The sequence below is a fragment of the Leucoraja erinacea genome, chromosome 3 (assembly GCF_028641065.1).
Source record: "Leucoraja erinacea ecotype New England chromosome 3, Leri_hhj_1, whole genome shotgun sequence".
Taxonomy (NCBI): domain Eukaryota; kingdom Metazoa; phylum Chordata; class Chondrichthyes; order Rajiformes; family Rajidae; genus Leucoraja; species Leucoraja erinaceus.
Window position 1 is genome coordinate 88,367,006 of NC_073379.1, and position 27,010 is coordinate 88,394,015.

Genomic DNA, 27,010 nt, shown 5'->3' on the forward strand with positions numbered 1-27,010 from the left:
AATACTGCTATACCTCTAAACTTCCTCACGCTATTCTAACTAAGGTCAGATTCAAAATAGTTAACTTACTTGGTTAATTTCATAATAGACCATTACAAAAAGGTTTGACCTAAATTCACAGTAATATAGAGAAACTTCACAGCACTACAATAAAGAATCTGGGATAAAACCATTTAAAATATGTTCTTATGGCAAGCTGTGCAATGGTCATAGTACAAACAAAGGCAAATGATACCTGATTTAGTTATTCATTGTTTCTCGTGGTGTAATTCTGATCAAACTAAAAAAAAACACCCAACAATAATGCTTCTTATTTTATGACTACATTTAACAGTGAATAATTAAGAACACACAAAGTGAGGTAATGTCAACCAACCTGTCGTAGCTGTGGCCTGGATTTGGTCCGTTGCAGGTACATGTGCACCTCCACCAAAAATTGCAGCCCACATGTTACTGTTAAGGGGATGAGTCACGATACGGAACAGCTCATTACTGGAATGAGTTCCCAAACCATGAACAAAAAGGCTAAGATAAATTGCTGTCAACACCTCACAAAGTAGAACTGTTAATTTGGGCTTGTCTTCATCTCCAGCTGAATTTAAGAGCTGAATCAGTTCCTTTATTCCTGTGAATTATAGAAGAGAGTAAATGTTCAGATTTGTATAAATGTTCAGAATATTTAACATCAACATTCCCACCACAGCTTACAACCCAGCTGTATGAACATTGATTTCTCCTTCAAGTAACCCTTGCTTTCACTCTCTCCGTCCCTCCCCCACCCTAGTTCTCCGACTAGTTTCCGTCCTCCTGATTAATTTTACTGTTTGTATGCCTCGTTGTGACCTTCCCCTCGACCAACAATGAATCAATCTACATTTCCTTGATCATAGTATGGTTTGATCTGTCGTTCTCACATCTTACATTCATTTTGTACCCTTCCATGTCTCCAGTTTCCCTCTCCCGACTCAATCTGAAGAAGGACCTCGACCCGAGGCTTCACCCGTTCCTTCACTCCAGAGATACTGCCTGTCCCGCTGAGTTACACCAGCATTTTGGGTCTATCCATTTCTATCATGCACCCATCTTCAAAATCTACATAGAACAAAGTATGTACAGTGCCCTCCATAATGTTCGAGACAAAGACCCATCATTTATTTATATGCCTCTGTACTCCACAATTTAAGATATGTAATAGAAAAATATCACACGTGGTTAAAGTGCACATTATCAGATTTTATTCAAGGTCATTTGTATACAATTTGGTTTCATCATGTAGAAATTACAGCTGTGTTTATACATAGATCCCCCCCCCATTTCAGGACACCATAATGTTTGGGACACATGGCTTCACAGGCGTTTGTAATTACTCAGGTGCATTTAATTTCCTACTTAATGCAGTTATAAGAGGGCTCTCAGCACCTAGTCTTTCCTCCAGTCTTTCCATCACCTTTGGAAACTTTTATTGCTGTTTATCAACATGAGGACCAAAGTTGTGCCAATGAAAGTCAAATAAGCCATTATGAGACTGAGAAACAAGAATAAAACTGTTAGAGACATCAGCCAAACCTTAGGCTTATCAAAACCAACTGTTTGGGACATCATTAAAAAGAAAGAGAACACTGGTGAGCTTACTAATCACAAAGGGACTGGCAGGTCAAATAAGACTTCCACAGCTGAAAACAGAAGAATTCTCTCTATAACAAAGAAAACCCCCCAAACACCTGTCTGACAGATTAGAAACACTCTTCAGGAGTCAGGTGTGGGAATTGTCAATGACCACTGTCTGCAGAAGACTTCATGAACAGAAATACAGAGGCTACACTGCAAGATGCAAACCACTGGTTAGCCGCTAAAATTGGATGGCCAGGTTACATTTTGCCAAGAAGTAATTAAAAGAGCAACCAAAGTTCTGGAAAAAGGTTTTGTGGACAGATGAGATGAAGATTAATTTACATCAGAGTGATGGCAAGAGCAAAGTATGGAGGAGAGAAGAAACTACCCAAGATCTAACGCATACCACCTCATCTGTGAAACCCAAAGCATTCAGGGCTCTCGCTTAACTTTTTTTCCCTGTTGCCAGCCAGGCAACCTTGGCAGCTTTTTAGGTTGCCAAATGACAGTTTAGGTGGTCATTTAAGACAGCTTGCATGACACGTGCGATAATGTGCTCGGATGAAGTGCATAGTTACCAGTCAGAATTATGGTCAATGAAGCATTCACATATTATTTCTGCTTCAAATAAAGTCACAAACTAAACATATTCACCAATGAAGACATGATATATACCACAATGACATGCAGCAAAATTACAATACAGTATCTCATCTCCTTTTACACGTTGCAAAGAATGCAATTTCTATTATTTCTTTCCACTTCCAAACAAAATTCTAGTTGGATTATTCAGCGTATGATCAACCTCAGTGAGACCAAGTGCAGGCTTGGCGATCGCTTCGCACAACACCTACACTCAGTTTGCAATAACCAACCTGATCTCCTGGTGGCTCAGCACTTCAACTCCCCCTCCCATTCCGAATCTGACTTTTCTGTCCTGGGCCTCCTCCATGGCCAGAGTGAGGCCCACCGCAAATTGGAGGAACAGCACCTCATATTTTGCTTGGATAGTGTACACCCCAGCGGTATGAACATTGACCTCCAATTTCAGGTAGTCCTTGCTTTCTCCCTCTTTCAGCTCCCATTCCCAGCTCTCCCACAGCCCACTGTTTCCGCCTCTTCCTTTCTTTTTCCAGACCCCCCTCCCCCCACCGACATCAGTCTGAAGAAGGGTCTTGACCCGAAACGTCACCTATTCCTTCACTCCATAGATGCTGCCTCACCCGCTGATTTTCTCCAGCTTTGTCTACCAACGGGATTCCACCACTGGCCACATCTTCCCATCTCCTCCCCTGTCGGCTTTCTGCAGAGACCGCTCCTTCCGTAACTCCCTGGTCATTTTGTCCCTTCCCACCCAAACTACACCCTCTCCAGGGACTTTCCCTTGCAAACACAGGAAATGCTACACTTGTTGTTTTACCTCCCCCCTTGACTCCATTCAAGGACCCAAGCCGTCTTTCCAGGTGAGGCAGAGGTTCATGTGCACCTCCTCCAACCTCATCTATTGCATCCGCTGTTCTAGATGTCTGCTGCTCTACATCGGTGAGACCAAGCATAGGCTTGGCGATCGCTTTGCCCAACACCTCCGCTCGGTTCGCAATAACCAACCTGATCTGCCGGTGGCTCAGCACTTCAACTCCCCCTCCCATTCCAAATCAGACTTTTCTGTCCTGGGCCTCCTCCATGGCTAGAGTGAGGCCCACCGTAAATTGGAGGAGCAGCACCTCATATTTTGCTTGGGCAGTTTACACCCGAGCGGTATGAAAATTGACCTCCAATTTTTGGTAGTCCCTGCTTTCTCCTCCGCTTCCCAGCTCTCCCTCAGCCCACTGTCTCCGCCTCTTCCTTTCTTCTTCCCACCCCTGCACCCTCAAATCAGTTTGAAGAAGGGTCTTGACCCAAAACGTCACCTATTTCCTTCGCTCCATAGATGCTGCCTTACCCGCTGATGTTCTCCAGCATTTTTGTCTCCTCATTCACACTCTTATCCCACTTTCTGCACCCACTGCCTACACATTAGTGGCAATTTTACAGAGACGAGTTAACCTACAAAGCCAATGCATCTTTGGGATGTGGGAGGAAACCCACTCGCTTGCAGGGAGAATGTGCAAATTCAACACAGACAGTGCCCGAGGACAGGATCAAACACAGATCCCTGGCATGTGAGGCAGCAAGTCCACCAGCTGTGCCACTATATTTTATTTTCCAACACACAAAAAATTATTAATTGATAACTTTGGTTACTAAAAAAAAAGAAACTATCCATTTTCAGTCTTAAATCTCTGAGTGATGCTATGCCCCCCTTTACAGCTACTGTAGGTTTTAATTCAGTTCAAGATTATGGGGCAGTACATTGGCCATAAAGTTGCTGCCTAAAAGACCCGGATTTGATCCTGAATATGGGTGCTGTCTGTATGGAGTTTGCTCCTTTTCCCTTTCATCGCATGGGTTTTCTCCGGGTGCTCTTATTTCCTTCCACATTCCAAATGTGTGCAGGAACCTTTTTCAGACCCAACCCAAAACCTGAAGAAGGCTTTCGGCCCTAAACGTTGCCTGTTTCCTTCGCTCCATAGATGCTGCTGCACCCACTGAGTTTCTCCAGCTTTTTTGTGTACCTTCGATTTTCCAGCATCTGCAGTTCCTTCTTAAACACGTAATATTTTCTGTTTGTCCAGAGATTCTGTCTGACCTGTTGAGTTACTCCAGCTTTTTGTGTCTATCTTCAGTTTAAACCAGCATCTGCAGTTCCTTCCTACACACACGATACTATACGATAGAGCTTTATTGATCCAAGGAGGGAAATTGTGTGTGTGTGTGTGTGTATATATATAGTTATATATTCATATATAAATATACACTGTTTTGTTTTCTCGTTGATAACATTGTTTACGGAATACTATGTTTACATATTCTGTTGTGCTGCTGCAAGTAAGGATTTCATTGGGACTTGAGAGAATAAAGCAATCTTGACTCTTGACTTACGTCGCCAATGTGTGGGATAGAACTAGTGTACGGGTGATCGGTGGTCGGCGTGGACTCGGTGGGCCGAAGGGCCTGTTTCCACGCTGTATCTTTAAATTAAACTAAAACACTAAAACCAGAGGAAATCTAAAGAAGGGTCTCTACCCGAAACGTCACCCAATTTCTTCTATCCAGAGATGCTGGCTGCTCCATGGAGTTCCGCTGCACAATTAAAGCATGGAATAGTCTTCACCCTACTATAGGTACCCAAGCAGAAGCAATTAAATTGAAGGTAGCTTTTTTTTTCTCCCAATAACCCTTTTTTGTTTAAGTCCAAGTCAAGAGGCAAGAGAGTTTTATTGTCATGTGTCCCAGATAGGACAATGAAATTCTTGCTTGCTGCAGCATAACAGAATATGTAAACATAATACAGAACAGGAGATAAAAGTTCACTGTGTCTATATACCATAGACCATATATATATACACAATAAATAAACAGATAAAATGCAATAGGCTGTTATTTTTCAGATTTTGGTGGTGGTGTTTAAATTCCATTTTGAATATTTTTGGAGGACCAGGAAACCAAGCAGCAAGAGTTACTCCAGGGAGTTACTCCAGTTCGAGCGAGTGAGACTGCGTTGGTTTTCAGCGGTCACGGCGAGTGGACAGCAATGGCAGTCAGGTCTCCCACCATGCAAAGGGAGCGAGTGAGACTACGTTGGTTTTCAGCGGTCACGGCGAGTGGACAGCAATGGCAGCCAGGACTCCCACCATGCAAAGGGAGGGGGAAAGTGGCCGACGACGACCAGTTGCAATGGCAGTGCGCATGTGCAGGGCGGCACATTCGCACAACCACGGCCGATGATGTGCTGGCCAAAGATCCTCGCTATAGGAGCTTTGGTGCTGGCCGTGGTTGTGCGCATGTGTAAGGCGGCCAGTGGACGAGCAGCGGGCGGAGACCAGAGACATGGACAGCGGGCCAGAGACATGGACATGGATAGCAGGCGGAGACGGAGAGTGACAGAGATAGAGAGAGAGAGATAGAGGGGGGGGGCCCGTTCAGAATTAAACGAGAGGTGTCCCAGGTGCTTGTCAAGCCGGGCAAAATGGCATGGCTTTTAGGTTGCCCCACGGGTCTGTGGGTTGCCATTGGCAACTGGGCAACCGCTAATTTCGAGCCCTGGCATACCACCTGATCTGTGAAACACAGTGGTGGGGGTGTTACGGCCTGGGCATGTATTGCTCACTGATCTTCATTGATGATACACTGCTGATGGTAGTAGCATAATGAATTCTGAAGGGTATGGACACATCTTATCTGCTCAAGTTCAAACAAATGCCTCAAAACTCATTGGCCGGCAGTTCATTCCACAGCAAGACAATGATCCCAAACATACTTCTAAAGCAACAAAGGATTTTTTCAAAGCTAAAAAATGGTTAATTCTTGAGTGACCAAGACAATCGCCCGATCTGAACCCAATTGAGCATGCTTTTTATTTGCTGACTAGAAAACTGAAGAGGACTGGCCCCTAAAACAAGCATAAGCTAAAGGTGGTTCCAATACAGGCCTGGCAGAGCATCACCAGAGAAGACACCCAGCAACTGGTGATGTCCATGAATCACTGACCTAAAACAGTCATTGCATGCAAAGGATATGCACCAAAGTACTAAACATGACTACTTTCATTTGCATGACATTGCTGTGTCCCAAACATTATGGTGCCCTGAAATGGGGGGGGGGCTATGTATAAACACTGCTGTAATTTCTACATGGTGTATAAAAATGGCCTTTATTAAAATATGACTTTATATATGTCATAATATAACTTAATATAAATATGACTAAAAAGTGCACTTTCAGCACATGTAATTTTTTTTCTATTACAAATCTCAAATTGTGGAGTACAGACGCAAATAAATAAATGATCGGTCTTTATCCTAAACATTATGGCAGGCACTGTAATGACACGCAGAAGTTTAGTGAATAGCAAATGGTCAATATTTTAAAAACAATAGCAAAAATATCTAAATATGCAGTTTACCTGGCCATTGGTCAGGAGATGTATTGGGAGTCACTGAGCAATCTAAACTCGCTGCTCTGTTTAATCGTTGCCGTGTAAACAGAAAACTCTGATAGACCATTCCAGTGAATTGGTTTGCATACAAAGAACTGTAAGAGACAAAACATATATTTTTTCCCCCAATGAAATGTAAGATGTCACTTCTTAAATGGTTCACAATTCACATCACAACCCAAAGAGAAAAATGTTCACTAATAAACAAAGTGGAAGGGTATGTTTAATGTTAAAGGTTTATGTTTAATGTTAAATTCTATAATGCTGTGTTTATTTTATAGGTGTGCTGCAATGGCAACTCAAATTTCACTGCACCAATTAGTGTATGTGCCAATAAATGTCCTTTGAATGAGTGAGATCGCACAAGATACTGTAAAGTACTTAAAAATAAAGACGTGAGAAAAAAATAGGTCAACAGAAATGGATAGTTGCTTATAACTGCCATAACCTTCAATATGACAAGAAAATAGTGTATATACTGATATTGAAAAAACAGCGAATGCAAGAGCAGAAAAATGGTCACTTGGAAAAAGGCTGGCAGATTTGCAAACAAGATCAACTTACATGTAGAACTAAAGTAGATATATAAAGAAAGCACTGTAAGATAGGAGAGAACATGTCGATTATGCTATTTTTATGGTAACCAAAGTGGACTTGACATGATAAGATGTCAATTGGGGGTTACAAGGAAACTGAATAAAATTGTGATAATACTCATTTTATTAGTACAAAAGGTGGAATAGAAATTGTGAAGACCTGGATGATGGAGGTGGAGGAGTAGTGGGTCAAGAAAAGGGGAATTAAACCAAAGCAGGAAGACAGAAATAATTGGTGGAAAGAAAAATCATTTATATGGGTTTGCCTTTGCAATCTGGCATGGTTGATTCTAAGGAAATAATCATGAACCCCGATCCTGGCATTGTGCAATTTCTCTGTGGGTGTGCATGTTCTCTGTGAACGTGGCCTTTTTATGGGTGCTTTTGTTTCATCCCACATCCCAAAGGTGTGCTGGTAGGTTTGTTGGTTCCCATAAATTGCCTCAAGTGTAATGTGTGGCAGGAAATTACGAGGGAGGGAGGGGGGGGGGCTGATGGGCATACAAAACTGAATACATTGCAGGGAGATAAGTGGACAGATGGGACTGATGTGATTGCACTGATGTCAACCATAGATTCAATGGGCAAACAGCCTCCTTCATAATGAATGTGGAAAAGCAGGTGGTGATGAAAATACACTATTAATGAGAGAATAACACCAAATAAGTCAAACGCAAGATAGAACATAAGGTACACTGAAATGGTAAGATGTGCTGGTAATGAGAAATATGGCCCACTAAATGAATGAGGACGGACCCGATGAGATACACAAGTAGTTGATAACAAATTCACAACAAAAGACACAGCATATCTACAAAAGAAGCAGCTGGAGCAGTATTGGGCAGTGTTGGGTCCACTGTTGTTTGTCATGTACATCAATGATCTGGATGATGGTGTGGTAAATTGGATTAGTAAGTATGCAGATGATACTAAGATAGGTGGGGTTGCGGGTAATGAAGTAGAGTTTCAAAGTCTACAGAGAGATTTATGCCAGTTGGAAGAGTGAGCTGAAAGATGGCAGATGGAGTTTAATGTTGATAAGTGTGAGGTGCTACATCTTGGCAGGACAAATCAAAATAGGACGTACATGGTAAATGGTAGGGAATTGAAGAATGTAGGTGAACAGAGGGATCTGGGAATAACTGCACAGTTCCCTGAAAGTGGAATCTCATGTAGATAGGGTGGTAAAGAAAGCTTTTGGTGTGCTGGCCTTTATAAATCAGAGCATTGAGTATAGAAGTTTGGATGTAATGTTAAAATTGTACAATGTATTCGTGAAGTCAATTCTCCAGTATGGTGTACAATTTTGGTCGCCTAATTATAGGAAGGATGTCAACAAAATAGAGAGAGTACAGAGGAGATTTACTAGAATGTTGCCTGGGTTTCAGCAACTAAGTTACAGAGAAAGGTTGAACAAGTTAGGGCTTTATTCTTTGGAGCACAGAAGGTTAAGGGGGGACTTGATAGAGGTTTTTTAAATGATGAGAGGGATAGACAGAGTTGACGTGGAAAAGCTTTTCCCACTGAGAGTAGGGAAGATTCAAACAAGGGAACATGACATGAGAATTAAGGGACTGAAGTTTAGGGGTAACATGAGGGGGAACTTCTTTACTCAGAGAGTGGTAGCTGTGTGGAATGAGCTTCCAGTGAAGGTGGTGGAGGCAGGTTCGTTTTTATCATTTAAAAATAAATTGGATAGTTATATGGATGGGAAGGGAATGGAGGGTTATGGTCTGAGCGCAGGTATATGGGACTAGGGGAGATAATGTGTTCGGCACGGACTAGAAGGGTCGAGATGGCCTGTTTCCGTGCTGTAATTGTTATATGGTTATATGGTTATAGTATGCACATTAGTTGCATGATAAGAGTAGGGGCAAAGAAATGGAAAAAAGGACATTTAAGTTTTGATTCTGTTCAGAATAATCTGCATTTAAAGTATTCTACAAGAAGTCTGGAAGAAATTATCGTGGATTAATGACCAGAATTAAATGCAAATCCAATTTGGTTAATCCATTGATTTTACTTTGGACGATGCTTCAATGAGCTAAGCAAACATGTAAACCAGTGGTTCCATTTTTTGCTTCAATGTTTATTGAACTGAAATGGTATGTGCAGTGCACTTGTCACAGCCTTTATTAGGCTGACTGATACCTTTAACTGTTTAAAAGTGCATGCTTGTGATTGCTGGATAAGGACAATCTTGGGCTCCACTTTGACACAACTGTAAAATCAGACATAGCCTTTCAATGCCTGAGCTTTTTAATACAAAACACCACCTTATGTAAAATATTGAGTGTTGCAAACTAAACAATGTTATTTTCAACAGTTCCACAAAGAATGGGAAAAGGAAATAAATTAATTTGAAAGTACAACGTTCTAATTGAATATACTGCATTCCCATTTACCCGTTACTGTGGCCATCACACAGACACTGGTAGAGGCATGCCGACAGCGAAGCAGCAATAGTGTGCAATACATGGATCTGAAATTAAACAAAATGTATTTACCCAAGGCAACATTAATGCATGTTCTATTGCCACTCAATACTTGTTAAACAAAATACAAAGCACTATTTTAAGCAGTTATATCACAGTGTTTCTTAGGAGAAACTGTTAATGCTGACAATTTCTAATTATGTGATTAAGTACTAACAATATGCTTCTTTCATTTTTGAAAGCATCATGGTACCCCATCTATGTATGAAAGCTAATTGGATACTAAACCTTTCATTAGTACTTAAAATAAGTTATCCAGTATGAATGCTCAAAAATGCTAATGTTAGATTCTGCCCCTGAAGCCTTAGCTTTATTTTAAGTTGTTTACATCCCCAAGGCTTAAATGATGTATGCGCTTGTCCAGGAACAGTGGTTTCTATATTAAGACCACAAAGACTGGGTCAATTTAAACGGTAAAAGGCAATTCTAGAACAGGGAAAGCAGTTGGACACGAGATCTTCATATTAGTTTTGTGTAATTTTTGAAGATGAAATGACAATATGCTCAGAAAAAACATGGCGCTTAAAGGAAGAGACTTCATGTACTTCCTGGTATTTTATTTAAAGAAATAGCCCATTAGTATCATAACTCATATTTTTTTATTTTAGTTTAGAGATACAGGGTGGAAACGAGCTTTTCGACCGACTGAAGCCACGCCCACCAATGATTACCCTTACACTAGTCATGACCTACACCCTTAGAAACATTTACAGAAGCCAAGTAACCTATAAATCTGCAGGTCTTTGGAATATGGGAGGAAACATGCAGTCACAGGAAGAATGTACAAATTCCGTACAGAGCATCAATATTCAGGATCAAACCTGGGTCTCTGGCACTGTAAGGCAGCAAGTCTACCACTGCACACTCTACAGAGTAATTTAGATGAAGAATGCTGGAAAGTACCCAGCACGTCAGAAAGCAGCCATGAAAATAAAAGCAGTTAATCTTTCATAGATCTTTTAGCAGAATGGGGAAAGAAAGAAAACAGGTTTATGCTGCAAATATTTTGAGGGAAGATTGGATAGGGCTGGGAGAATATTTTTGAAAGAGTAAGGCTTCTGGTGAACCGATCTAGTTGATCAGTTGAGAGGGGGTGGGGGGGAGGGGGGAGTTAAAGAATAAAAACAAGTACCGTGAAGGAACAGGGAAAAGCTGTGAAATGCAGGTTAGGGCCATAAAAAGGTCAAGAAGATTAGGCAGTGCCATTGGAGAGAGAAAAACTGAGTGAATATTATAAATAGATAACCTACTGTAGAACCAGCTATTTTTGATTGAAACAGAAAAAGTCGGCTACCTGTTGTATTTGATAGCATGCACAGAAAAGTGCAATGTGCTGAGGTTAATCTTATTTTTGATCTATTAAAGCAACATCAAAGGCCACAGATAAACAATGTTGGAGTGGGATGGAGAATTAACTTGGGAAGCAACTGGAAATTCATTCACCTCTGCACAATGAATAGTGTTCTGCAATGTGGTCACCCAATCTATGACTGGTTTCTCCAATGTAGAGACCACATTGCGAACATAAAATGCAGTACGTCAGATTGGAAGAAATGCACGTCACTACTTTGCCTGAAAGGACTGTTTGGTCCCTGGATGACGACGGGAAGGGAAGGGCTTGTGTTGCATTTCCTGGAAGAGTGGACCAAGGAGTCACAAAGTGAATGGTCTCTTAGAATTGTTAGAAAAGGTGTGGAAGACGGTATGCGATGGTGGAATCGAATTGGTGCTATAAATTGTGAAGATTGACTCTGTGAATGTGGAGGCTGGTGGGGAGGAAAGCCAAGTGGTGAACTCCATCCTTGCTCTGTCCGGGAGGAAGGGAAGTGAAAGCAAAGATGCTGGAAATATATGATTTGTAGTCAAGGGGTCTGTCAACTATGGCAAGAGAGGAAGCTATGGTTATGGAACAAGGAAGATATCTCAGAGGCACGGATGTGAAAGTCTCGTCAGTGCAGAAGCAATGCAATGGAGAAACTGAAGGAATGGGATGTGATGCTTTATAGAAAGCAAGACGAGGGCTGAACAGTTATTTTTATTGCTGCATGTCATGCAAAATTGTAAAACTGAAGAGATTTAGTGAAGTAGACTGAAAATGCCAGTGACAAGAAAATATCAAGCTAATGCACATTCTGTTGAGAATGGCAGAAAATTGAATAAAATATTACCTCAATCTCTTACCTTTTAGGTTAATATTGTTCGAATAAACTCAATTTGCTCATGTTACAAAAAACCTGCCTGTTTTATTAATAACTTTGGATTTAAAATAAATCCAATATTTTGTAGCAAAGTAAAAAGTTGAAGAGTGTCAACAGCTGCCATCTGCTGGATTTTGAAATGCAATACAAGGGAAGTAAAAATAAATTGATCAAGCGTCAAGAGTGTTTTATTGTCATGTGTCCCAGATGGAACGATGAAATTCTTACTTGCTGCAGCACAACAGAATATGTAAACATAGTACACTGCAAACAATATGAGAAATGAGAGAAAAAAGTTCAGTGTGTATAAATGCACATACCCACAAGTACACAAATACAGTGCCCTCCATAGTGTTTGGAACAAAGACCCATCATTTATTTATTTGCTTCTGTACTCCACAATTTGAGATTTGTAATAAAAAAACAATCTCATGTGGTTAAAGTGCACATTGTCAGATTTTAATAATCGTCATTTTTATACATTTTGGTTTCACCATGTAGAAATTACAGCAGTGTTTATACAGCAGTGTTCCCCCATTTCAGGGCACCATAGTGTTTGGGACACAGCAATGTAATTTAAATGAAAGTAGTCATGTTTAGTATTTTGTTGCATATCCCTTGCATGCAATGACTGCTTAAAGTCTGTGATTTTAACCAGTTGCTGTGTGTCTTCTCTGGTGATGTTCTGCCAGGCCTGCATTGGAGCCATCTTTAGATTCTGCTTGTTTTGGGGGCAAGTCCCCTTCAGTTTTCTCTTCAGCATACTGTATAAAAGGCATGCTCAATTGGGTTCAGATCAGGTGATTGACTTAGCCACTCAAAAATTGACCTTTTTTTAGCTTTGAAAAATAACTTTGTTGATTTCGAAGTATGTTTAGGATCATTGTCTTGCTGTAGAATGAACCGCCGGCGAATGAGTTTTGAGGCATTTGTTTGAACTTGAGCAGATAGGATGCATCTATACACTTCAGAATTCATTATGCTACTACCATCATCAATGAAGATGTGAGTCAGTACCTTCAGCAGCCATACATGCCCAGGCCATAACATCCCCACCACGTGTTTCACAGATGAGGTAGTGGGTTTTGGATCTTACCAAACCTTACCTTTACCAAAATCAACTGCTTGGAACACCATTAAGAAGAAAGAGAGCATTGGTGAGCTTACTAATCGCAAAGGGACTGACAGGCCAAGGAAGACCTCCACAGCTGATTACAAGAATTTTCTCTATAATATAGAAAAGACCCCAAACACCTGTCTGACAGATCAGAAACACTCTTCAGGAGTGGATTTGTCAATGACCACTGTCCACAGAAGACTTCATGAACAGAAATACAGAGGATACACTGCAAGATGCAAACCACTGGTTAGCAGCAAAAATTGAATCGCCAGGTTACTGTATGCCAAGAAGGACTTAAGAGAGCAACCAGTTCTGGAAAAAAGGTCTTGTGGACAGATGAGATGAAGATTAACATATTAGAATGATGGCAAGAACAAAGTATGGAGGAGAGAAGGAACTGCCCAAGATCCAAAGCATATCATCTCATCTGTGAAACATGGTGGTGGGGGTGTTATGACTAGGCATGTATGGCTGCTTAAGGTACTGGCTCACTTATCTTCATTGATGATGTAGTGGCCATGTGGCCTGTTTTGCATGTCATTGATGATGGCATGTGCCTTTAACTTTTAGACTGCCCGTTATATTGTGGGTGGGATTTATGACATGTTTTTGGGTGTGTTTGGAGCTCAAGATTCAAGAGTTTATTGTCATGTGTCCCAATTAGGACAATGAAACTCTTGCTTTGCTTCAGCACAACAGAACATAGCAGGCATGACTACAAAACAAATCAGTGTGTCCATATACCATTATATAAATATATACACATGAATAAATAAACTGATCAAGTGCAAATAACCGATAATGGGCTATTAATGTTCAGAGTTTTGTCCGAACCAAGTTTAATATCCTGATGACTGGGTGGAAGTAGCTATTCCTGAACCTGGTTGTTGCAGTCTTCAGGCTCCTGTACCTTCTACCTGAAGGTAGCAGGGAGATGAGTGTGTGGCCAGGATGGTGTGGGTCCTTGAAGATACTGCCAGACTTTTTGAGGCAGCGACTGTGATAGATCCCTCGATGGAATGGAGGTCAGAGCCGATGATGGACTGGACAGTGTTTACTACTTTTTGTAGTCTTTTCCTCTCCAGGGCGCTCAAGTTGCCGAACCAAGTCACGATGCAACCGGTCAACATGCTCTCTACTGTGCACCTGTACAAGTTAGAGAGAGTCCTCCTTGATAAACCGACTCTCCGTCTCTGGCATCTCCCATTCAGCCACTGTTGAATCCATCTTGCTACTCCACCATTAATACCCAACAATTGTACCTTCTTAACCAACCTTCCATGTGGAACCTTGCCAAAGACCTTACTGGTCCATATAGACAACATCCACCGCTTTACCCTCATCAATTTCCCTAGTAACCTCTTCAAAAAATTCAAGAAGATTAGTCAAACATGACCTTCCAGGCACAAATCCATGTTGACTGATCCTAATCAGACCCTGTTTATCCAGATGCTTATATATATTATCTATTATATTATATATATTAATTTGCCCACCACTGATGTCAAACTAACAGGTCTATAATTGCTAGGTTTACTCTTTGAACCCTTTTTGGACAATGGAACAACATGCGCAGTACGCCAATCCTCCGGCATCATTCCCGTTTCTAATGACATTTGAAATTTTTCTGTCATAGCCCCTGCTATTTCTACACTAACTTCCCTCAATGTCCTAGGGAATATCCTGTCAGGACCTGGAGACTTATCCACTTTTATATTATGCAGGAAAAATGTTCCCAATGTTGGGCGAGTCCAGAACCAGGGACCACAGTCTTAGAAGAAGAGGTTTCTATCTGGAGGACAATGATCGCGTGAGAAATGTGCAATAATAATGTGTCCTGATCGGGCTGGCGAGTGTCAAACACAGGTAGAAAACTCATTGGGCCGTGGTTCATTCTAGGAGGGGGGGGATGATACACAAAAAAGGTACGAAGGAGGTTGGAAGAATGGTATGCGAGCAGATAGAACGAGGTCAATTCCTGCTTGCCAAGTCTGATCAATAGAGATGAACCCAGGGGGCTTGATCAGGGTGATTTTTATTATCTAAAGTGAAGACTGGAAAGTGATTGTGAGTGCAAAAATACAGAAGGATAAAGTTGCGTGCAGAGAGAGTGAGTAGAGCATCCCCAAGAAATTCACCGAGCCCTTGGTGATGTCCATGACTAGCAGTTCAAACTCATTGCATGGAAAGGGAACATCCACTCAAAAATAGTAAACCTGATCTTGGGCCATTTAGTTGACATTCGCTAACGATGCGATCAAGACTGAATGGAGAACCCGAACCTAGACTGGCGATCGAAAAAACAAAAAACAAAAATGGTTTTGAATTTTCCAAATGCCTAAAACAGGGTACCCAACAATCACATGAGACTAGAACCAAGATACAATCAACTTGCCTGCAAGCCCAGTTGAAACTACAGCACTGTTGAGTTTGTCTAGAAAAGAAGGGAGACGGATAGTGGATAACGCATGCGACGGACGCGAAAAAAAGCAATCTTAAAAGCTAAGAATTATGTTGTTGGTAGCCACAAGAAAGCATGAACTACGAGTGACTAGGATTTTCCCTAGCTTATCTGAAGCTTTAAATCAGTCAAAAACTAATACCAAAGAGACGGGCGGAGGGATGGTCAGGGGTTCTAGGGCAAAAAAAGATGCTACTGCATCAATCCAGAAAGACGTGACAAAATTGGCATTCAAGAAGATAAAGCTTTCAGAATGTCTACTGACGAAAAGCATTATTAAATCTGAAACAAACTTGGTGCCCATGAACATGTATTTCCATTTTTTTTTTTTATTGACATTGCATTTTAAAATGTAATTATTAACACCAACGTGCGCAAACTGATTGTATGGCTGATGAGGGCAGAAGTTCTAAAATTCCCGATGGTTAAACATCTACATATCATGATGTTTAGGTTGCTCACATGTAGTATAAGAAGCAGCAAAGCTTAGAGGATAATGAACTTGCACCACAGTCGGACGGGAGAGGGCAATTTAAAACTGCAATGTGCATGCATAGGAGCGCAGAAGTCTGTGACAATGAACTGATCTCAGTAAGTCAAAACACTAATAGTGTAGTGGATGATCGGACTGTAATACAAGGAGCACAAAGGGGAAGAAGAATGAAATAACTCACGAAGATGCTATGAAGACTTTGACATGGTACTAGAAATAACAGACGTCCTTGAATTGGTGTTGCAGCACAACATTAACGGGAACCTAATGAAGTAACTGTGGAACGTTATGTACGTTAGGGGGGCCCCGAACCCCGAACTGGTTTCGAACTGACACAGAGTAGGCTGCTTGAAACACGGCTCAACAACGATGATTATATTTGCTTAATTTTGATCATTTAAAGTGCAGACTTGGGGCAAAACACTGGGCGGTCAAGCGCAAAATACAATGGGGCAAATGCCACAATCAGGATGTAGTATGTCCAAATACTGAAAGTGGAGATACGCTCACACGTTGGAGAATTGACTAACAGGTGTTGATATGATACGGTGACTGAGGAGAGGCATGGGAATCGACAACATTAGCGACCGTCACATGGAAAGTCTTATTTCAAGTGGTTGTCGGGTGGGAACAATAGGGTAGATTACACTTTAGAAGAATCCAGTGGCCCAATTTTACATTAAGAATGGTGTTAATTAATAACAAGTTCTTAAACAACACACGAGTAGAAACACAGGGTTGAGTAAGTATTGAAGTTGACACGGTAAGAGGGTGGTAGGAAAGCAAATAGTGAAGTGATAAGATTACCAGAGTGGAAAAGGGAATCTATGGAAACACACTAACTGAGAACCGTCGGAACTTAGGTTGGAGTATAATGGGGAGGTGGGTGCGAAAAGAGACTTCTACGTGTAACTGATATCTAGTATCAGCACTGAAGGGTACCCTAAGAAAGGAAAACAGAAGATAGTTAATGCACTAGGATGTAGGAAAATGAGCGATGAGTCAAGCGAGGCAAATAAAGGGATGGATGCCATGTGGTGCAAAAACCGAAAGGCAGACAGAATACTGCGACTAGGATGTAGAAAGTAATTCTACGGGCTAATCCAGTACTCTTAAACATCTACCAAACAATATTGGGGGTATCTATATAGATAGTATAGGACATCATAGTACGCGATGAAACAGGAATGTAACTAGGTATGCGCAAATCGGGGAATGCGCTATCTAACATCTCTTGCAACATATTCTAAAAGCATAGCGTGTCAAACTAGGCATCCTGTAGTCTAAAGTCAAAAAGGTAACAATGTAGGCGATCAAAAGTAAGGGAAGTACTCAATACCATGAGAAATCCAACTAGACTAAGTAAACAGGAGATAAGTAGTATAATGGAGATAAAATGGCCTAAAGACAGGAGAAGAATCAACGCGAGTAAGAGGAAACATCGAAAAGAGAGGCATCCAACAAAAATTATTGCTAAGACAGACCGCTTTGCTATAAGATAAAAATGGATCCCTATATGTGGTTCTCCCCCTTTAGACTTTGTTAAACTGAAGAACGCATTAAAATGTTACATTTATTTAAATGAACCTTCAAATTTTAAAAAATGCACTTTAGGTGTGATTGAAACTTGCAAATGCTACTAACAAATTAGTTACCAATGCTTTTAGTGCAGACTTTGGAGATGGAAATTGATAACAATTAATGATGTAGCCAAAATTGTAACATTGTAAGATTGGCTAAAAACATTAACCCGTTAATATGGAAAGTGGTCTTTTTATTTCCAAGATTTCTGTTGAATTGATGAATAATCTACTACTTTAAAACTAACGAATCCATGCCAATTTTACATTATGTCTTGTCTACATATAACAAGTTCTGAAATGTTAGTGCAGTAAAACCCAATATTGGGAAAAAATAAGTTTGACATGTTAATACTTCCTTAGGAAGCAAATATTCAGATCCAATTATTACATCTACCAAATAACATTCCAGAAGAAGCACAAAATTCTAACCAATTTAAGGAAATGATTACACCAGGGCACAAGAAAATGTGTGTTCTTAACATAAATATATAAAAAAAATACCTGCTGAGATTCTTGCAAAAGAAGAATCAACTCCATTCTGACTGATGCCAAACCTCCACCGTGTGATCCATGAAGACTACAATAACTAAGGAACATCCTTAGAAGCGGCTGGTTTTGGAAAAGCCACAGCCGCCTTCTTTGCAAATACTCTTGGTGGTGTAATGTCCTTTGTTGGTCAATGACTCCATTTTCCATCTGCTCTTCATTGGGTAATTCATCCCAGAGACCTTCAGAATTATCTTTTCTGTCTTCCGCAACATTGTAATTGCACGTTTTCTGTAGGGCCATAATTTCCCTCTCGAGCCATTTGTTCAACTGATAGCGGAGTTTTCCACCATCTACCTCGTAACCGGTAGAGAGAGTACGCAGCTCCGATGTGAGTATTTTCAAACATGCTCCAAATTTTAGTTGTGCTGCTATAACATCTTCTGAAGGACTTAAAAATTCTTCAGATGAGCTGGTTCATTTGCATGCAGCAAGTTTCTCTGGTATCCTCCGTATGCTGGCACAAGGTGACAATGTATCGCTTTCTTGATCGATGGCCAGGCGCAAGCGTCAGTGCACATAATAGTCACAAATAGGGAGGGGGAGAAGGGAAGGCGAACTCGATCGAGGTGGTGGGTCATCACTGTGGACCGCGCGCATATTACGTGATCTAGGGCAAGGAGCCTCTGGTGAACAGGGCGAGGGAGTGTGCTGCATCGAGTGGTCATGAAGTAGGGTGCGAAAGAGAGATGCACCAAGGAAGGGCCGGCGATTCATGGACAGTGAAAGGCTGAACGCGGGAGCCCATAATCTGTACACTCCTGGCCACATTAAAATAGCGAGGCTTGGTGGGTGGGCGACGGATCTCATGTCATACGAGAAGGGTGGGTATAAAACAACATGGATAGATCAAAATCCAGAGATGAAGGGGGCAGTGCAGCAGCGGGTGCTGTGTATGAAATTATCTGTGACAGTGCGGAAAAAAGGCGAACGCTACACAGGGGTACAGAAAGTGTGCGACCCCTGATGGTGTATGGACGGAAAAGGCGGTGGGTTGAGCATAGGCGAAAGGGGGAACAGACTTTAAACAAAAGGAGCACTATGGAAACTACTAGGTGTAATCAACAGAACGGAGAACATGCGGGACGCTTGTGTGGCCCATCAGAGAGAGCAGGTGGACGTACAGTGTGCTCCGAATTTGACGAGGGGGATCAGCATCGACAAAAGAAAGTGTAGGAGGGGAGGTATATCAGACAGGGATGCAGGTTGTTCAGATCACGAAGGAACATAGAGAAGTCACAGTTGGTTCTCACGAAAAAGGAGAGAGAGGGACCTGAGCGGTCTAGGAAGAGGATGGGTGAGGAGGGAACACACAGTGCGGATAGTGAGAGTTACCAAGTCGGTGCAATACTGCAGGGGAAACAGGAGGGGGTTGGCACGGGCGAAGAGAGCGAAAAGTCAAAGAGAGTAGTGTAGGTGATAGCGGACAGAAATAGGAGGTTCTGTAAGAGCTGGGAATAGCGCGCTAAGATGTGTGCATGCGCGAACTTAGAAACATAAAGAGAGAAATAGGGTGGGGGGTCCGCGGGGAAGTAGATAACGGTGGAGTACAGCCGGAAGAAGAGTCAGGGGGTACCATGGGTGTGCACGGGTTGGTACAAACGGGACAGCGCGTCAAGTGGTCATAAATTTGCGAACGAAAAGGAAGAGGTAAGCACAGGAGATACCAGGAAGGGGCACATCAAAATAGGAACCGCCACGGAAGTGGGGGGCAAAATGTGTACTGTAAAACTTAAAAACGTGTGGCTGGCGCACATTCGCGCAGGTTGAAGAGCTGGCGTAAACACTACGATAAGGGGGGGATTAGGGTGCGAAAAAGAGGAGGGCAGGGGGGGGGAAGAAAATCGACTTGTGGGACTTGGGTAACTAGAAAAGGGTAAAGACAGTATATCTATATAGAGGGGTGGGCAGACGATAAGTGATGAATACAGGCGGGGATAACAAAGGACGCAGGTGTGATGGCATAATAGTGATGCGGCGAAAAGCACATACAAGGGAGCGAGTCAACGGGACAACAGAAATGACAGCAACGGTATGTACACTGTGAGGAGAGTAAAGGGAAGGTCACAAGTTTCCAACAAGGAACTCAATGAAGACCACAAGGTTTGGTGTGGCCGGCATTGTTTTGGCATACACAAAATAAAACAACCACATGAGTCAGTAAATATGTGGCTCAGTTCTGGACAGTAAGTTTGAAATAATATATACCAGACGGTCAAATGCTTACCCACTTTGTTGTTCAGTTTACACAATGTTGCTTGGACATGCAAACACCACCTTGAATATCCGTAGGTTGGTCAAACTTTGGCAAATGACGGAGAGCTTAGGAACTGAGTTGGAATAAGTTAATATATTTACAGAGAAAATAAAACTGGCGACAGATTAAAAAAAAAAGCCAGAAAGTGAAGACTGAGAAACTATAATTTACCAAGAGCACAAGTTGGAGGTACAGCAGGCAGTGAAGAAAGCTAATGGCATGTTGGCCTTCTTAACCAGAGGACTTTAGTACAGGAGCAAAGAGTCCCAATGCAGTTTACAGGCCTCTATGCGACCGCACCTTGAGTATTGTGTTGAAAGTTTGGGTCTCAAAATTGAAGAAAGGACATCCTTGCTATGGAGGGAGTTGCACGTAGGTTCACGAGGGTGAATTACCCATATGGGTCCCATAACGAAAACGTGTTGAGAGCGTCTGAATCCTGTCGAGACACACAGAAGGAGCGGTACAGTGACATACATGTCGCGAACTAAAAGGGGGATGTTTAAAGAATTTGAGCGACTGGCTTGTTATAAACCCCCTAGGAATTAGATTAAAAAAGTCAACAGGTTTCGGACAAAAACTTGGGGGTGTGTAGTGTCCAAGGGTAATGATGATAATGACACAGAGGATGCTACAGACGTATGAGAACAATCACATAGAAAGTGGGTGGGAGGGGGTGGGTGGGGTGGGGGATAAGTGTCCCAGGATACAAAATGTGACAGCGGGCTCGTCGCGGCTGACTGAGCAATAAGTGAACAGATAAAAAAAAGTAACTCAATAATGTAGTCGAGGTACGAAAACTGTCGGAAGACAGATGAAACACCGCAAAATGCGCACGAACGCGCCTAGGGCGAAATGTATGACAGGGTAACATGATAGGCAAACGTAAGTAGAAGGTGAAAACACAACAAGGGTGGGTATGGTGAAAAAAGCAACATAGTAGAATAGACAAGCGATAGTAGATAAAAGCAAGTGTGACATCGGCCAAAAATATTTGGTGAGACGTATGTAAGGGGCTCCGATGAACCGATCAGAGATACGGAGAAAGTGCAGGAATAGGTCGGGTGCTTGGATCGTAGCAGGGGTGGAGAATCAAAGCATGGAGGGGTATGTGTGGAGAGGCAACGTCAAGGGAGTCTCTACAAGAGTGGATAGCGATGCGAGAACATGGAACAAAGCGCAGGTGATGTGGGACAGTACACATAGGAGTTGTGCTAACGTTCGGCAAGGGAGGAACAAGGAATGCGATCCGTGGGCGCATAGACACCGAAAAAATTGCAGTGGCAGATATGCTCAAAAATTACGATAGCGATCAGTTCAACGTAGAGATGTCAAAAATAGTGAACCAGTGTAGGAAAGAAACAGTGACAGAAAAAATAGAAGTTGCGAGGTAAAAACACTGCCATAGGACAAGTGAGAAAGTAAAAGTGTGAGAAGGATACAGAGATCCGCTGACAAAATAGACAGCGAGGGTCGAAACCATATGAGAGGAAAAAACCGAGCAACGGTGATAGCGAGAGGATACGGCTTTGATTGAAGATGGGGGGTGCTCACATAAAATTTTAAGAAGAACAGAGGGGACTGAGAAAGACAGGAGAAGGAGAATGGATCATGCAGAGGATCTGACTCCGTTAAATACGCGCGGTGCTGCGATAACAGTATTAGAGGTGTTTGTAGGGTATGGAACTATTGACATCGTGGACAAGGAATCTTTATAAAGCATATACATTCTTAAAGGTGAGGAAGTGCACAGACACTGATCAAAGGAAAAAAAGAGATTAATACCCAGGGAGAGTGGTATGTGAGCGAGATCGAATGCCGTAAACAGTGTGTGGACCCACGAGTTGTGGCTAAAGAACATGAAATATTGACAAGGATTCGCCGTGGCAGCACAATTAGGAATCAAGACACGCGCATGGGAGATGGTGAATCGAATGACAGGCGCCGGCTAACCGGGCTGAAGCCAGGAGTCAAGTCAACACGTGTGAGTCCAATGAGAGGACGATGAGTAAGCAGGACGAAATAGCACAATACTGATGGGGGAGGCACCTAGCAGGTGTCGTTTAGGGACATGAGTGAAGGACTAAGGGTGAGGGGATTATACAAGATGTGCGTGTGAAATATTGCAGCAGAAAAAAGCGTCGCGCACGGACATACTGTCAGCAACCACAGGTGGAAGAGTCAGAATATATAGTAGGAGCCAGACACTCGCTTGTTTGGAGCACGAGAGAAAAACCATAACCAGGACATAAAAAGCGTGTGTCGTAAGGTGGGAGAAATAGACTAATAATAAAGAGATCGTAAAATCACAAGAAATATGAAATATCGAAAGTGAAGCGACGGTAGGGAGCATGACAGCAGCGCGATTATAGAAAATGACTATTAGATAATATGAGAGATAAACCAGAGCCAGAACAAAGAGATCAAAGTAAACCAAACTTTTACAAAAATTTAATATAGTAGACAAAGAAGGGGAAAGAGTATTATGAATTACACAAAAATCAATAGTCATCTGACAACAACAACATAAGTGAAATACAGTACATGCTGATGATCAAGACACAATAAACACACAGGTGAAAACCACACATGATCACGAATCGAATGGCAAAGAGATATAGTGGAAAACAGACAAAGAAAACTAGCTTCAATAAACTAGCGCAGCCCCGATCCGCGCAATAAGTTTGTAGAGGAAAAGAGGTCTGTTCAACAGGGAAAAGCGAAGGTGGCATACGAATACTGAGACTTCAAATAGAGACACCTGAATTCGGTACGATCAAGGCATCACTAAGTAACATCAACATAAGTATCTCTAAAGCAAAGGCATGCGAGGAAGCACGATCTGATAACGTGTGAGAGGCTGAGTCTGCCCAAATAGGAATACGAGAGAAAATGCGGCAGACACCGCAAGGCAAAAAAGTCGGCACAAGGGTGAATCGTCTATAAAAAGAACTGTCATAGACAGTCGAGTAGGGCTAGGGAGAAATGAGCGTACCTGCACACCAGCAACATCCAGATCGCAACGAGAAAAGAGGCAAGCAGGGAGCGCTAGCTACTATAATGACTGCTGGAAAAGATGGGACGGTCGATAGTGCCCAAGTAGCGGCGATAAAGTTGCAGTGCACTGTGCACACTGGGACACGTAAGTAGTGGCCAGATGCTGGACCTTCTAGTGAGTGAGACAAAGAGTTCATCAGCCTCGTTGGGACCCGAGGAGGTGGGCGAAAAGAAAGAAAAAAATCGGAGGCATCTAGGAGGAAAGAATAAGGAGGAAAGAGAAAGCCAGAGCGTAGCAAGAGTATGGTGGAGGCGACAAATAACTAGGAGTAGAAAGACGACAACGAAGAGGAAACACAATCTGAGACTCACTCGAACATCATCTAGAGTTATAACCATGAGAATAGTAAAAAGACCGATAAATTGAACTCATCAGGTTATCAGTAGCCAGCTGAGATGAACAAGGAGTGTATGAGGTCACTTCACGAAACGTCAATCAGCTCACTGAAGACGGAGAAAGGTGCGGTCCAAGGGAACACAACAGAAGAAGTAGAAATGCAATCGAAAGGACAAAGTGAGGCGGGTCGTAAAGACTTGTCACTGAATGGAGTGCGCCGTACAACTTAGGTTGTTCTACCAGCCTATACTAATCGTGCATCGTAAGCGAAATTGAAGACGCACAACTAGCTAAAGGTCAAAAACGACAGATGTAGTACCACAACACCTGGCCCAGCGAGAATAGAATGGGAATAAGAACAGGTCAAGACAGTGAGTGCAAAGAGTGGGAAGGCTGGAACAGCGACAGAGGCACGAGACAAAGGCGAAAGTGATTGCGAACAGAGTAAGGAGCGACACAGCAAGGCAGTGGCACGGAAAACAGGAACATGCATGGTAAAGTTGAGTCGGCGGTTCAGACGCAGCACAGCCAACACAGGTGCTGAAAAGGCGGAAAGAACGATTTAGGGTCACTAGCGGTAGGCAGTAGGCAAGATAAAAGGGTAGACACAGGACACGCATGCATAGTAAGACCTGCATGGTGGATAGCGGGGTTATATCGAGATGAACTTATAGGAGATCCGAATAAACAGGACGAGAAGCGCGCAAACACGTACTATTACACATCAAGTGGCCTTCACCTGTTAATCAGAAAAGCAAAACCAACTGCTGAATGAAAAACACAATACCACCACAAGGAAAGAGAACAGCACAAACATAGCGAGAGGCATTGCCTGTACCACATACAGACGCTAGATCGATGGAGATATTAACAACGCCTGGTGGGATAAGGTTGGCCACGTGACACCCCTATACAAGTGCGAGAAAGATATGCGGCGGACAACTTGAGCTCGTGATCAGCTAAGTGGACACTGAACAGAGGCTGGAAGCGCTCACATAGTGAATCGACGCGGCAGGAGAATGGATATTCACAGCACAAGGGGGAGTCACACTGAAGAACACACTGGCGATAGAAATAACGCACACGAAATACAAGTTATCATCCGCAGTAGCGCGCCTGTAGCAAAAAATCAAAGAGAGATCAGGAAAAAAAAAAGTTGTTTGGCACGGACTTGTAGGGCCGAGATGGCCTGTTTCCGTGCTGTAATTGTTATATGTTATATGTTAAAGGTCTCAGTTAAGGCTTCCACAATTTCCCGTCTTGCCTCTCTTAATAACATGGAATAAATCCCATGAGATCCTGGGGTTTTATTCACGTTAATGCTCTTTAAGAGCCCAAATCCAAGGTCCTCCTTAATCTCAAAATGCCCTTGCATATATCAGCATTATTCTGCTAGAGGATCTCAGTGGGTCAGGCGGCATTGATGTAGGCAAATGGACAGTTCACGTTTTGAGTCGAGACCAGCCTCTGTCACAGATACTGCTTGATCCAATGAATTCCTCTGGCAGTTTGTTTTATTTGCACCAGATTTCAACTTCTGCAATCTTGATCTGTGATCATTCCCGTGCAATTGGCATAATAGCCTTTAATAAAGTCTATCCAATTCTGTTCCCAATAACCTATTTATGCAATACTTTTTAGCAGAACAAACCGACTCAAACTCCTTTTATTGAAAAACTTACACAATGCTTTATTTCAAATGGTACAATAAATTTATTCTAAATCATTACCTGTTACTCCATCAGAATCATCGACGTCTCTCGTCCCTTGCTCCAATAGTGTATTCAGAGAGTTTGTGTAATCTTCCAGAATCCAATAAGCCATACTTCTCAATACAGGATCAGAATTTCTTAAAGAAAGGTTAAAATCTTTGCTCTTCTTATCAAAGCCTAGGATCCTTTCTATAAGTATAGACTTGTAAGTGGAGGACACTTCAAACTCTGATTCATACAATCTTGCTATAACAAGTGCTAACTGAATATCGTGAAGTCTTTCAAGACAAACCTTTAAAAAAAACAGAATAAGAGAGCAAAATTGACATGAGATTTTTACAACTTACTTTCCATGCAATTTTATTTGATTATGAGATTATGACTGCATCTGGTGATTCTGGGGATTTTCCATAATTACCTGGCTTTGCAATATTTCAAAAATAGGATACAAATTTTGAAATATAAATCCTAGTATTTAAATTCTGTTTGACAAAAAAGTCTGGTACAGTACCATTTTTAAGTAAGATTTTAATCAGAGGCGAGTCAATTGAAATATGATTGGTAGTGGTCAATAATATATCACAATAATGAGATTAACATTTCACATGTTCATGCAATAAATTACTGATTAATGTATCGGGTAGAAGGGAAAAAAAAATTTTGATCACCCAAACTTAAGCATTTTATTTTTTCGCAGTAACAATTCAAATAATTAATAGAAACATAGCAATTAGGTGCAGGAGTAGGCCATTCGGCCCTTCGAGCCTGCACCGCCATTCAATATGATCATGGCTGATCATCCAACTCAGTATCCCGAACCTGCCTTCTCTCCATACCCCCCTGATCCCCTTAGCCACAAGGGCCACATCTAACTCCCTCTTAAATATAGCCAATGAACTGGCCTCAACTACCCTCTGTGGCAGAGAGTTCCAGAGATTCACCACTCTCTGTGTGAAAAAAGTTCTTCTCATCTCGTTTTTAAAGGATTTCCCCCTTATCCTTAAGCTGTGACCCCTTGTCCTGGACTTCCCTAACATCGGGAACAATCTTCCTGCATCTAGCCTGTCCAACCACTTAAGAATTTTGTAGGTTTCTATAAGATCCCCTCTCAATCTCCTAAATTCTAGAGAGTATAAACCAAGTCTATCCAGTCTTTCTTCATAAGACAGTCCTGACATCCCAGGAATCAGTCTGGTGAACCGTCTCTGCACTCCCTCTGCACTATGGCAATAATGTCCTTCCTCAGATTTGGAGACCAAAACTGTACGCAATACTCCAGGTGTGGTCTCACCAAGACCCTGTACAACTGCAGTAGAACCTCCCTGCTCCAATACTCAAATCCTTTTGCAATGAAAGCTAACATACCATTCGCTCTCTTTACTGCCTGCTGCACCTGCATGCCTACCTTCAATGACTGGTGTACCATGACACCCATCTCCCCCTTTCCCAATCGGCCACCATTTAGATAATAGTCTGCTTTCCCGTTTTTGCCACGAAAATGGATAA

The 27,010-nt window shown here is 42.1% G+C and overlaps 1 protein-coding gene across 1 annotated transcript in view; it reads right to left on the reverse strand.

Moving 5' to 3' along the window:
• Positions 1-27,010, reverse strand: part of LOC129694298 (dmX-like protein 1) — a 216,936-nt gene that overhangs the window by 69,358 nt on the left and 120,568 nt on the right. The window contains exons 23-28 of the mRNA XM_055631009.1: positions 25,523-25,796; positions 20,390-20,471; positions 18,097-18,553; positions 9,651-9,727; positions 6,617-6,744; positions 377-625 (exon numbers count right to left, since the gene is read on the reverse strand). Of these exons, the coding sequence (XP_055486984.1) occupies positions 377-625; positions 6,617-6,744; positions 9,651-9,727; positions 18,097-18,553; positions 20,390-20,471; positions 25,523-25,796 (1,267 nt within the window). The remainder of the gene's footprint in view (positions 1-376; positions 626-6,616; positions 6,745-9,650; positions 9,728-18,096; positions 18,554-20,389; positions 20,472-25,522; positions 25,797-27,010) is intronic.